Source organism: Grampus griseus (genome assembly GCF_964374135.1).
Source record: "Grampus griseus genome assembly, chromosome: 5".
NCBI classification, from domain to species: Eukaryota; Metazoa; Chordata; class Mammalia; order Artiodactyla; family Delphinidae; genus Grampus; species Grampus griseus.
This window is the reverse complement of record NC_138998.1, coordinates 66097041-66111536: the sequence shown is the minus strand read 5'-3', so window position 1 is coordinate 66111536 and position 14496 is coordinate 66097041. Positions and strand designations below refer to the sequence as shown.

The 14496-nt window shown below is 37.4% G+C and overlaps 1 protein-coding gene across 6 annotated transcripts in view; it reads right to left on the bottom strand.

The window, feature by feature from the left end:
• TP63 (tumor protein p63) overlaps positions 1-14496 on the bottom strand; it is a 228645-nt gene that overhangs the window by 34676 nt on the left and 179473 nt on the right. For all 6 annotated transcript variants that reach the window (XM_082654523.1, XM_082654521.1, XM_082654524.1 and 3 more), the window contains one exon: positions 3857-4043. In XM_082654523.1, coding sequence (XP_082510649.1) covers positions 3857-4043 — 187 coding nt within the window. The remainder of the gene's footprint in view (positions 1-3856; positions 4044-14496) is intronic.

Here is a 14496-nt window from a genome sequence, read left to right as displayed (position 1 = left end):
ATCATCCTCAATGGTGAAAAACTGAAAGCATTTCCACTAAGATCAGGAACAAGACAAGGTTGCCCACTCTCACCACTCTTATTCAACATTGTTTTGGAAGTTTTAGCCACAGCAATCAGAGAAGAAAAGGAAATAAAAGGAATCCAAATTGGAAAAGAAGAAGTAAAGCTGTCACTGTTTGCAGATGACATGATCCTATACATAGAGAACCCTAAAGATGCTACCAGAAAACTACTAGAGCTAATCAATGAATTTGGTAAAGTGGCAGGATACAAAATTAATGCACAGAAATCTCTGGCATTCCTATATACTAATGATGAAAAATCTGAAAGTGAAATCAAGAAAACACTCCCATTTACCATTGCAACAAAAAGAATAAAATATCTAGGAATAAACCTACCTAAGGAGACAAAAGACCTGTATGCAGAAAATTATAAGACACTGATGAAAGAAATTAAAGATGATACAAATAGATGGAGAGATATACCATGTTCTTGGATTGGAAGAATCAACATTGTGAAAATGACTCTACTACCCAAAGCAATCTATAGATTCAATGCAATCCCTATCAAACTACCACTGGCATTTTTCACAGAACTAGAACAAAAACTTTCACAATTTGTATGGAAACACAAAAGACCCCGAATAGCCAAAGCAATCTTGAGAACGAAAGAAGGAACTGGAGGAATCAGGCTCCCTGACTTCAGACTATACTACAAAGCTACAGTCATCAAGACAGTATGGTACTGGCACAAAAACAGAAAGATAGATCAATGGAACAGGATAGAAAGCCCAGAGATAAACCCATGCACATATGGACACCTTATCTTTGATAAAGGTGGCAGTAATGTACAATGGAGAAAGGACACCCTCTTCAATAAGTGGTGCTGGGAAAACTGGACAGGTACATGTAAAAGTATGAGATTAGATCACTCCCTAACACCATACACAAAAATAAGCTCAAAATGGATTAAAGACCTAAATGTAAGGCCAGAAACTATCAAACTCTTAGAGGAAAACATAGGCAGAACACTCTATGACATAAATCAAAGCAAGATCCTTTCTGACCCACCTCCTAGAGTAATGGAAATAAAAACAAAAATAAACAAATGGGACCTAATGAAACTTCAAAGCTTTTGCACAGCAAAGGAAACCGTAAACAAGACCAAAAGACAACCCTCAGAATGGGAGAAAATATTTGCAAATGAAGCAACCGACAAAGGATTAATCTCCAAAATTTACAAGCAGCTCATGCAGCTCAATAACAAGAAAACAAACAACCCAATCCAAAAATGGGCAGAAGACCTAAATAGACATTTCTCCAAAGAAGATATACAGACTGCCAACAAACACATGAAAGAATGCTCAACATCATTAATCATTAGAGAAATGCAAATCAAAACTACAATGAGATATCATCTCACACCAGTCAGAATGGCCATCATCAAAAAATCTAGAAACAATAAATGCTGGAGAGGGTGTGGAGAAAAGGGAACACTCTTGCACTGCTGGTGGGAATGTGAATTGGTTCAGCCACTATGGAGAACAGTATGGAGGTTCCTTAAAAAACTACAAATAGAACTACCATATGACCCAGCAATCCCACTACTGGGCATATACCCTGAGAAAACCAAAATTCAAAAAGAGTCATGTACCAAAATGTTCATTGCAGCTCTATTTACAATAGCCCGGAGATGGAAACAACCTAAGTGCCCGTCATCGGATGAATGGATAAAGAAGATGTGGCACATATATACAATGGAATATTACTCAGCCATAAAAAGAAACGAAATTGAGCTATTTGTAATGAGGTGGATAGACCTAGAGTCTGTCATACAGAGTGAAGTAAGTCAGAAAGAAAAAGACAAATACCGTATGCTAACACATATATATGGAATTTAAGAAAAAAATGTCATGAAGAACCTAGGGGTAAAGCAGGAATAAAGATGCAGACCTCCTAGAGAACGGACTTGAGGTTATGGGGAGGGGGAAGGGTGAGCTGTGACAGGGCGAGAGAGAGTCATGGGCATATACACACTAACAAACGCAGTAAGGTAGATAGCTAGTGGGAAGCAGCCACATGGCACAGGGATATTGGCTCGGTGCTTTGTGACAGCCTGGAGGGGTGGGATGGGGAGGGTGGGAGGGAGGGAGACGCAACAGGGAAGACATATGGGAACATATGTTTATGTATGACTGATTCACTTTGTTGTAAAGCAGAAACTAACACACCATTGTAAAGCAATTATACCCCAATAAAGATGTTAAAAAAAAAAAAAAAAAAAAAAAAAAAAAAAAAAAACACTCAATAGGAAGATATGGATGGAAAGGATATAACTTTCACTTTGCCTATTCTTCTTTTCATCATGAAGTCTCCATCTTACTTTGGTCATAAAGATGGGAAACTTACTGTTTTTATTGCGCTGCAAGAGCCCCAGGTTAGAGGGTAAGACACGGCAAGCAAGTTTTAAAAGAGTATAGGCACAGTTTCACAAAATGTGATACCTGGTGGAACTCGAAAAGAAAGAAGCTGCTCTAAGAGTTAATGACGTGAAAGTGTTTTTTAACCTTTGGCTGAACGTTCTCATTCTACAAATTGGATATTCAATACAAGTAAAAAGCTAAGTGTATCAAGATGCTCTCTGCTCTCTGAAGCATCATCTTTTATGGCAAAAACTAAAAACAACTATTATGTCAACCAGTGAGAAAAAAAAAATAAGAAATGGTTATGTCACCTTGAGGAATGGAGGGCAATTATGGAAACCTATAATGAAGCCTAGGGAATAACTTTTATAGCATATTGTTAAGTGAAAAGCAAGATGCAAAGGTATGGATAATGAGATCATATAAACAAGGACTAGAAATTAATGTGTAAAAAATAGTTGTATTAAGCTGGGAGGATTTTAACTTTCTCTTTTTAAATGTCTATTTTCTTTCTCCATTACTTTTTTCTCTAGCATCTATTATGTTCTCTACATATACACACTCTGGCTACCTACCAATCTTTCTATTTTTCATATAATTTCTATAAAAAGTATCCTAACTCCCAACCCTCCTGCACCCTCATCATGCTTTGATGAATCTTTTTGCTTTCTTCTGTCCTTCTTTTCTATTTTTGTCTTCTTGACTTAGCCTGCCTTCAAAGAACTTTAGAACAGCAGATGTAAGGGGACCCTTGGAAATAATGACCTCTTCTGTAAAACTGTTACTGGATCTGAGGCTCAGAGGCTGGGGCCTAACTTACCTATGGATACAGCACTTAAAGGTCGCCCCAAGATACCTGCTCTTTGACTCCCAGTCCTTCACTTTACTGTTTCCCGTCCCCAGCTTACGTTCTAGATCTTCTGTTAACTCTTCTTATCCATTATTTGTCTTCATTTCTTTTTCTTAGTTCTTACTTCTTTCTTCTATTTTTTTTTTTTAATATTTCTCATCTTTTATGCTCCTATCTCTTCCCCTTCTAGACCCTAATTGGTCTGGCCTTGACAATCACCCTGGGAGAGGCACTGAAGCCCCTAGCCAGGGCCCAACAGATCAGGGGCCACATGTTCTCCTTAAACCCTCCCATTAAAAAAAAAAAAAAAAAGAAGAAGGAAGGAAGCAGTAGTAGGGAGTAGAGAGGCAAGTCCAGGTCACTGAGCAATTACCAATATTAAAATAAACAGTTCAGTCATTGTGAAAGCCTGAAATTTACTCATCATTATTCTCAGACAGTCTTGTCAGCCAGAAAGGTAGCCTGAGCTGCCATCAGCCAGCAGAGGTTGGAACCAGGTAAGTGGGCACCAAACAAAAGTCTCCACAGGAGCTCCATTTCAAGGAACTTAGTTGAACGGCCACAGATCCCCATTCTCCTTACCCTCGTTGAATTCACGGCTCAGCTCATGGTTGGGGCACCTTTTCACCACTTCAGTGACGTGCTCGGCCTTCTTGTAGACAGGCATGGCACGGATGACGGCGCCCTGAGGGGGTGGAGTCATCACCTTGATTTGGATGGGGCATGTCTTCGCAATCTGGCAGTACAGTTTCTTCAGTTCAGTGGAATACTGCTTAGAGATGAGCCAATGGTGGAGGAAAGAAAAGAAACAATAGGAGACACTGTTCAAAATACCTGTTCAAAATCAGAACAAGGAACATGCATCTACTTTCTGTAAACACACACCTTTATAGCTGCCTGTATGAAACCGAGCAGGACCCTGTGGGGCTCCTGGGTAGAGAAGCCTTTCCAGGTCCCCCATTCCTTGTTTGTAGGGAACAGACTCTAGCCTCCATGACCCTCCCTGAGCCCCAAAGGGAAGTTTCAAACACTTGCTAATCAGGGAAGGGAGAGGATGCAGAGACAAATGAGGAACAGCCAAAAAACAATAGTGCAGCCTTGGGGCAGGTCCTGGCTCTGCCTCAAGGGATCCACAGAACAATATCTTTGAGCTCCTTACAGAACCAAAACCCCCAACAAATGGAGTTAGCATTCTTCATTCCAGAGAAGACCACCTGAGGCCAGATTAAAGCAACCAGAAAAACTCATCAGACTACCTGAGACCAGATTAAAGGAGTGCAGCCTCTGCACACACCCTAATCTTATCATCAACTCTGCCCTTGAACCATCACTATAAAACTCCTCACCAAATCCTCCAGGGTTGGGTCACACAGTTATTGAGGGCAGGAGCCCACTCTGCCCCCCTTTGCCTGGCAAAGCAATAAAGCTATTCTCTTCTACTTCACCCAAAACTCTATCTCTGAGATTAGATTCGGCACTGGGGTACAGAGGCTGAGCTTTCGGCATCACGTTCACCGTTGGCTACTATATGCATGACATCTAGCAATCTTATTCGAGGGGATTACATTCATTGATCAAATTAATCATTTCTTTCCACTTTAAATAAAATCCTATGTCTACAAACTATTTCACATTTTATCAAAACACATTTATGTCATTATTTCCTGTTATCTTCTCTTTAGGATGAAGAAAGATATTCTCAGAAATATTTCAATGATTAACACTATGAACAGCTTTACAGAGTACCAGAAACTAAATGGAAAAACAATGTCCTCATGTACTGAGTATTATTAAACAGACTATAATTAATCCCCCCCTTATAATACTCATAGGAATTAGGGTTTATGGAAAAAAATGTTTTAAGATAGAATATCTGGCAGATAGCGAAGACATTTTACCTGAGGTCAACCAACTAGAAAACTGCAAAGCAAAATTTCCCGCAAATGGCTGCACTTATCCTCTAAGGTCATAGCCTAAAAGAATGAGGGATCTGGAAGGGGCCACTTGGTCATACACTCTCATGAAAGGAGGACTGCTCTACTACAACACAGCAAAAAGATTATCTTTTCACTCACAAGTGACTGAAATTTTTCCTCCCCACACTACCTTCTGTAGGGAGAGGAAGTTCAGTGGTTGGTTGACTGTAAAATTAGAAAACAGGGTGGAGAAAGCATGACACCTTGAAGAAAAAGTTCCATCCTTGATGTTTCCTCTTCCCACCTCTGAAACCGTATAGAAAGTCTACATTCTAATCCTTACACCATCTTAAACCTTATCACCCCTGTTCTCTGGGTCAATGCCTCATCACTGCATTCCTCCTCATTCTGATGTTGAGTGAAACCACCCAGGTAGTGGAATTGCTGGCCAAGAGCAGGGTACCTAGTAACACTTACCCAAACAAAGGTAAACAGACACACACAGGTTACAATCCTAAATTGGCAGCAACATCCTTCCAGGGAAAAGACACTGGGGAGCAGGAGCCAGAGTGGCAAAGGCATTCATTATTGCTATGTTCCAACCCAACTCTGAATAGAGGCAAATGTCCCATGGAAAAACACATTTAAAAGGGCTTCCCTGGTGGCGCAGTGGTTGAGAGTCCGCCTGCCGATGCAGGGGACACAGGTTCGTGCCCCGGTCGGGGAGGATCCCACATGCCGCGGAGGATCCCACATGCCACGGAGCGGCTGGGCCCGTGAGCCATGGCCGCTGAGCCTGCGCGTCCGGCGCCTGTGCTCCGCAACGGGAGAGGCCACAACAGTGAGAGGCCCGCGTACCGCAAAAAAAAAAAAAAAAAAAAATTGCTTTACCTCTTCCTTTTGAAATATAATATTTATTTAAATAATCTTTTTCTCCCAAGCATTTCATTATATGAAATTTTCAGTTAAAAATTTCCTAATACTAGACGTGTATTACATAATTGTTTCTCCATGCCCACAGGTCAAGGATTAAACACAGCAAAAGGGTTTTATATAGCGTGAAGAAATAGGAAGCATGCCATAAATCAACCACAGAAAAAAAATTCTACTTGGGAAACACTGAATGAAATCTAGGTAGATATTTTTCCTCTAGTGTTTTTAACCAATGACTTTACAAATAAAGACAACGTCTTAAAGCATGTTATGAACTCATTTTTATTGAGAACTCTCAGAAAATAAGCATATCTGTTTGTGTTTTAACTAAACTAGGAGATGTATAATCTGAACATGAGTTTCATAAAATGCACCTCAGGAAAGATGATTGCAAAAAAAGTTTGTCAACTAACACCTAAAGGCAAATAAGGCACCCATCCAAGCGTGTAAAGATTGCAAGAAAAGAAGGATAAGTAGGACAGTTAAGAAAAACGTTCTGTTTCAATAGCTGATATACTGTAAATCACACTTGGCCGACTAAAACGTAAAAGTACTAAGAACAATCTTAGGCATCATCAGGTTAAATCTTCACTCATCCTTAAGAGGTGGGAGGGGGAATCTAATTTCTGTGTTTCAGTAATGATATTCAATAATAACTTCACCATTTTCTGAGCTCTGGAGTAAGAAATTTAATCTTCACAGAAGCCTAATAGGAAGGTACTACGGATCTACAATCTCTTATCTGAAACCCCTGGGGCCAGATGTTTCAGAATCCAGAATTGTTTAGATTTTAGAAAGGGAGTAGAGTTCATATAGCGTATGTTATAAACACCTCCAGGAGGATTTAGTGGGCCACCCTATAATCAAATCTTAATATTTCTGCAGAATCCATGAAGATTCACACGAAGTAGGAAATGACCATAAAATCTCAATGTTCAGGCCAGGTTTCACCACCACCTGAGTTTGCCACGAACTTATGAAATTAAAACAAAACCAAAGCAACTTTTGTTTTTCAGAGTTCTTTGAATTTCAGAATTTCAGATAACAGATAATGGATCAGTATTATTATCCCCATTTTATAGATAAGAAGAAGGCAGAGGACTTGCCTGAGGTCACAGAGAAGATCTGGTTAACCACCAGGATACAGGAATCACCCATAGTCCTGGAACAGCAGTTCCTCATCTCTCATTCTCTTGGCTCTGCAGTGCATATTTCTGTACTTTTACTTTTTTTCTAATTCTCAAACGTGTGGCTATTCGCCGAATCAACCTAAGAGGTACACAATCTTCTCTAACATTAAAATGGAGCTCAGAAATGATCTACTTACCATCAATAATTCCTCTTTATGTCTCAGTATAATAATGTTTGCTCATTTCAGTGCAGGGAGAAGCAGCAAGTGATAGAAGGGAAACAATCCTGGACTAGGAGGAAGCCGACCTAGAGTCTAGGACCAGCTGTCTGTCAGTAATTCTATTACGGCTCTGGGGAATTCATGAAAGAGGTCCTGCTCTTTCGCATGGTGTATGAAGGCCCTTTGTGTTCTGGCTTCATCTTTCTCTCATTCCCTCCCCCCACCCCCCAAACACACACACTTCCCACTCCCATGTTCTACCCATGCAAACCTCAACATGCCTCAAACGCACCATACATTCATCACCCACAATTCAAACATATTTTCCTTCTGTTCTCCACACCGTGCCAGGAAAATTTAGATATTACTCTTAAGCTAGGGCTGCATCTGGGGCTGTAAACCATATTTTCCAATTTTAGTGATGAGGTTTTACTACTGACTAAATCTAAATGTCTGACCAGGGCCAGGATACGTTCCAGTTGTTGCTTCCAGTTAAACTTCCAGAACTGCTGTTCAGTAATCAGAGGGGCTGAAGTGGTCTGGCATGGTTCCTTCTTGACAAAGCCAAGTTTCTGCTACTCTATTTCCTTCATTATTTGCAAATTGGTTCTGTGATGACATTTAATATTTTTCCAGTACTAAATTCAGTCTCCCTGGCCTACAGTGTATTCATAATTCCTTCGACTTGCCCACTTCCCCCACCCAATAGCCACTATCATCTTCACCAATTTTCCATGCTTCTACAAGATCACTAAAAACGGGAATCTAAAATTTATGCCAAGATTTTAAAATACCCTGGTGATTCAAGTCAGCAGAGACTACAAATTGGAATACATCTGGACTCTTTGAATGTCTCTCTTCCTCTCTGGGGCTTTGAAAATTGACCTCTAAAATGCTCCCAAACAATGACCTGAGATTCTGTAAACCTAAAGACCAATTTCTTCTTTTGGGTATGTATGCCTTGTTTTCCTTTAATCAGCTTTGAAGTGTAATCTACTATAAAATACACCAATTTTTAAGCGTTCATGTTGGTGACTTTTGACACGTGTACGCTCTAATGTAACCACTATCATGAGTAAGATACACACTATTTCCATCCCCTCCCCAGCCTTCCCTGAGTCCCCACCCCTCATCAAAATTATCTTTTTCCCCTTTGCAGTTAATCTTCACCCCAACCCATGCTCAGGCAATCTGTACCTGCTTTCTCTTGTTACACTTCTGCCTTTCTAAATTTTTATAGAAATGGAATAATACTGTCCATTATGTGCCTGGATTCTCTCACTTAGCATAACGCTTCTGAGATTCACCGATGTTTTTGCATGTATCAGCATTCTATTTTATTATTGAATGGAATTCTATTATTTATCAAGTCACCAATTATTTCCAGTTTTTATTTACTAGGAATAAAACTAAAGTTGGTTTCCGTATCTGTGGGTTCCACATCCACAGATTCAACCAAGCATGGATTGAAAATATATGGAGGAAAAATTTTCCACAAAGTTCAAGAAAGCAAAACTTAGATTTGCCATGCCAGCAACTATCTACATAGCATTCCCATTGTATTAAGCATTATAAGAAATCTAGAGATGATTTAAAGTATAAAAGAGGATGTATGTGGGTTAAATGTAAATGCTACACCATTTTATATAAGGGACTTGAGCATCTGTGGATTTTGGTATTCACTGGGGGTCCTGGAACCAACCTCCCATGGATATGGAGGGACAACTGCATTATGAACATTTATATACAAATCTTAGGACATATATTTACATTATTTTGGATAAGTACTGCAAGCGTGATTGCTGATTAAGTGTATGCTTAACTTTATAAGAAACTTCCAAACTGTTTTACAAAGAAGTTGTGCCATTTTACATCACCACCAGCAGCGTATGAGGGCTTCATATCCTTGCCAGCACTTGGTATTGTCAATTTCAACGCCATCTTAGCAGGTATGTAGTGGTTCTCACTGTGGTTTAAATTAGCATCTCCCTGATGTTTAATGATCTTGAGTATCTTTTCATATACATATATACTTCATTTATATTTATATTTTATATAATGAAAAGTTTAAAATATATTTATATTCACTTTATATTATTTTTATATACTTATTTGCTATTCTTTTCTGAAGTGTGTTCAAATCTTTTATACTTTTTAAATTTTCATTTTTTAATTGGGTTGCTTGTGTTCATAATTTGAGTGAAAAGAGTTCTTTATGTATTCTGGATACAAGTCCTTTATGTAATATAAGTTAAAAAATTATATATTTTCTCCCAGGTTATAGATTGCCTTTTTTACCCCACCTTCTGTGCTTTTCCAAAACAGTTAATTTTAAGAAATTATCAGTATTTTGCCTTTAAGGCTCATGCATTTTGTGTCCTAAGGAATTTTGGTCTAATTCAATGTTAGAAGGATTTTCTATGTTTTCCTGTAGAAGTTTTATAATCTTAGCTCCTGCATTTAGTCCTATATCTACTTTCAGTCTCCTCTTTCTCTCCCTTCTCTTCCTCTTTCTCTTCTTCTTTTTAATGGATATTCAATTGTTCCAGCACAGTTTGTTGAAAAGATTATATTTTCCTCCTATTGAATACCCTTGGCAACTTTTGTGAAAATTAATTGACCGTATGTGTTCAGGTCTTTATCTGGACACTGCCTTCTTTCCTATTGATCTATTCATACATCAGTATCACATTGTCTGGATTACTCTAACTTTATAGCAAGTCTTAAAATCAGGTAATCTAATTCTTCCAATTTTGTTCTTCTCTTCCAAAATTGTTTTAGCTATTCTAGGTCCTTTGAATTTCCATATAATATTTACAAGAAATTTGTCAATTCCCACAAAAATGTCTGGTAGAATTTTGGATGAGACTGTGTTGAATATATAGGTCATCTTGAAGACAATATCTTAGCAATATTGTATCTTCTAATCCATGAACATGGTATATATTTCCATTTAATTAGAACATGTTTACTTTCTCTCAGGAATATTTTATAGTCTTCATTGTGCAAATCTTGCACAAATTTGTTAGATTACTTTTTTAATACTTTTTTTTTTGCGGTATGCGGCCCTCTCACTGCTGTGGCCTCTCCCGTCGCGGAGCACAGGCTCCGGACGCGCAGGCTCAGCGGCCATGGCTCACGGGCCCAGCCGCTCCATGGCACGCGGGATCCTCCCGGACTGGGGCACGAACCCGCGTCCCCTGCACCGGCAGGCGGACTCTCAACCACTGCGCCACCAGGGAAGCCCTCTTTAATACTTTTTAATTGTAAATAATACTTTAAAAATTTACATTTCTAATTGTATTTTTCTAGTACATAAAATATAATTGATTTTTGTATATTGACCATATATCCTGTCAATATACAAAATCTTTCTAAACTTATTAGTTCTAGTAGTTTTTTGTAGGTACAATTTTCTACATAGATGATGATGTCAACTGCAAGTAAAGCCAGTTTCATTTCTTCTTTTCTAACATGCATGACTTTTAATTTTTTATTCTTGTCTAACTACATTAATTGAACTATCATTCAATTTGCTATTGTTTTTTCTTCTTTAAATTGGTATCTTAGATCACTGATTTTAGACTTTCATATTTTCCTAATATAAGCATTTAATTCTACAAAGTTCACTTTAAGCACTCCTTTAGCTATATCTACAACATTCTGATGTATCTAATTTTTAACATTGAGGAACACATGAAGCATTTCTTTTTGGGGGGTTGGGTTCTATTATACTTCGTATCCAATGTAATAAGGGACTATACAACATTCTTGAGAGAAATAATTCTTTCTCTAGGTTTTTGGTTTGTTTCATGGATTCTACTTCTAGTTTGAACTTATTTCCCCTTTGCACATTTTCTTACCATTCTAAACAGATTTTTTTTTCATTGTTCTTCCAAGGTTATATTTATCTCTAGCTAGGTTTTTCCTACTGACAGGTATCAAATCAAGAACCCAACTGATTTTATACCTGAAAAAAGAATCTACTATAACTTAAGAATTTCTTTGGTGATCCAAGTCCACTGCATTGAATTTCCAGCAGCTTTTTGGGTGGATATTAAACATTCCAAACTTTATGTTTGAAATTATAAAGTTTCTCTCCCTGTAGTGCTGTTGCTATTAGAAGCAGTTATAGAGATTAAAAACTTATCCACTTCTTTTTGTTTTTTATAAATATGTCTGTTTTCATAGTTATAACAGCATGTATACATAAAAAAATTATGGAAAAAAGAAAATATATGACATATTCCCCCTACCCAGAGATACATACCCCTAACATTTTAGACTTTTTCCTATACGTGCGCACACACACACACACACACACACACACACACGCACACACACATATCATAAAAATTTTGGTATCTTTTTTTATTTAACATATCATGAGCCTGTTCTAGTTTTAAAATATAATTTTATGTGGTTATGTTTATAGTTTTAAAAAGGGATATACTATGATTTATTTAAGCATGTTTTCTTTTATAGTATAAATTACTCCATTGTAAAAATATTAAAAATAACACTGAAGAGCTGAAGAGCACATTTTAGTATACAAATCTTTAGTACATAAATTAATTTTAACTGAATCTCTTGAAACTGGATAATTGAGTCAATGTATATTTTAGCATCGTAGAAGTCTGAGGTCAATTTGAATTTTTTTCCTTTAAATTAAGCAAGCTGCTTATTTCTCCCTAGATATTTTCAGGATTTTGTTTCCTTCTTTATTCTGTTTTTGTTTTTGTTTTAAGTGAGAATGTTTCTAAATATATCCTTTTTTTTCTCGAAATAACTTGGAAATTGGTGAGCTCTTTCAACTTACATGCTTGAACTCAAATCAGTAAATTTCTTATTTTTTCCTTTTTTTTACTTGTGTTTTTGTTCCTTCTGCTCTTATTAGTTTCTAGAAACATATAAGTCTTACTCTGGATATCCCTCTCTATCCACCATACATTTTATATACTCAAACACTAATTGTTGACATCTTTTTATTTTATTTGCATTCTGGGAAAGTTTCTCAAATTTGTTTTCTCTACCACAAGTATGGCTTTCTAGAGTTAATTCTGTTCTATTCTACTACAAAGAATTGAAATTCTTCTATTGCATTTCAGTTGAACTTGCTTATCTCATCTATCTCCCTTTTTACCTTATCCAGTCATCTTTTCATCAGAACTTGCTATTCTAGGTTTATTATTTTCTTCTCCAACTTTACAGTGCTTATGTTTTATTACTTTGTACTGAAGCAACATTTTAAACCTTATTTTTTCAGTTTTTTCGATACTTTTGCTTTCTTTGGTTCATTAAAATCATGTTCCCTTATACTTATTTTTTTTTAAATACAGGCCCTTAATTTGCTTTTGTAGTTTTCCATGAATATAGCAAGCTATAGCAAGAGCTAGTATGGGCATCCTTTGACATTTTTCAATTCAGTTCCATACTTTTTAAGTAATAAATTTGCTACAGGAGACTGTCAATAGCTTGAGTGTCTAATTTAGTTAGGCATTTTTCTGGAATTCATAATATTTTAGTGGAAAATAAAATGTTGACTACCTTAGAATCTGCTAAGCAGTTGCCATTGCAAACTAGAAATCAAATCTATTTATCTCCCCCTTTGCACATCATTCAATAACTATGGAACAAACATTTACTTGAGCACATACTATATGATGCCAGGTACTCTATTCCGTACTAGGAACAGACAGAAATAAGACTTAAAAACCCTCAAATGGAGAAACTTATGTATCCTCACTGTGTAGGATAGTCTTTAAAATGTAAAATAAATTGGAAGAAAAAATTACTCAGTCCTTACCCTCAGGTTGCTCACAGTTTAGAAATAGAGTGAAATACAAACAATGCTATAGGTATGTAAAGTGTTATGGAATTACAGAGGATAGAGCAATTAACTACTAATTAATAAATTTGATATTTATTGAGAAAGTACTATATTCAAGAGTCTGTTTTAGGTTTGGAAATTCAGAAGTGAACAAAAGCAAAGGCTCTAAAGGTGCTCACATTCTAGAATAAACAAGTGAATACTATGTCAGATAGTGGATAAAGAAAATCAGAGTAAATTTAAAGGCAGTAGAGAGTCAAGAGACAGGAGTTAGAGACCATTATATGAGGAGGATATTATTTTATCTAGAGTTGTCAGAGAAGAATACTTTGGTAAGTTGATATTTAAAGAAAGATCTGAAGGAAGCATTGGAGTGAGCCATTCATACTCCTAGGGAAATTATGTTCCAATTACTGAAGACAGCAAGTGCTAAGGTTCTGGGGTGGGTATGTCTGTCATGAAGGCCAGTGTCACTGGAGAGCAGTGAACAAAGGATACAGTGATAGGGGATATGATCAGAATTTAGAGAGAAGTTGGGGCCCAGATCATGCAAGGTTTTTGGCCAGAGTAAGGACTTCAGTTTTCCTTGATGTGAGATAGGAAGCCACTGGAGAGGTTTGAGAAGGTGACATGATCTGATTTGCATTTTAATAAGATTCTGGCTGTTATGTGAAGAATAAACTCTGTTGACCAAAGATGGAAGTAGAGAGACCAGCAAGGAAGCTACTGCAAATAATCCAAGTGAAAAATATGAGAGTGGCTTAGACCAGCAGGGGAGCTGGTGAAGAGCATCTGGTTTCCAGATATATTTTAACCAGATTCACTGATGGATTGGTTGGAATAAGAGAGAAAGAGAAAAGTAAATATATTCCACTAAAGCAGAGAAGAAAGGTTTTATAGAGGTAGTGATATTTAAACTAGGCCTTAAAAAAGACAACTTATTCACCAACTAGACGGTACACCAAAAAACAGGAGGAAGGAAGAGTCAAGAGGCAGAGGGCAGGCTCTCTATGAAGAAAGAACATCATGAGTACAAGCAAAGAGATGTCAATGTGGTTGAAATAGAGATGCGCTGGGGGAAGAAGGAGGAGAGGCAGAGCAGAAAGCAATGAGGCTAAGTGAAGAAGGCAGCTACCAGATTCAGAGGAGACTTGGATGTCACAAGAAACAGGTGGACTCTACCAGCAGGCAA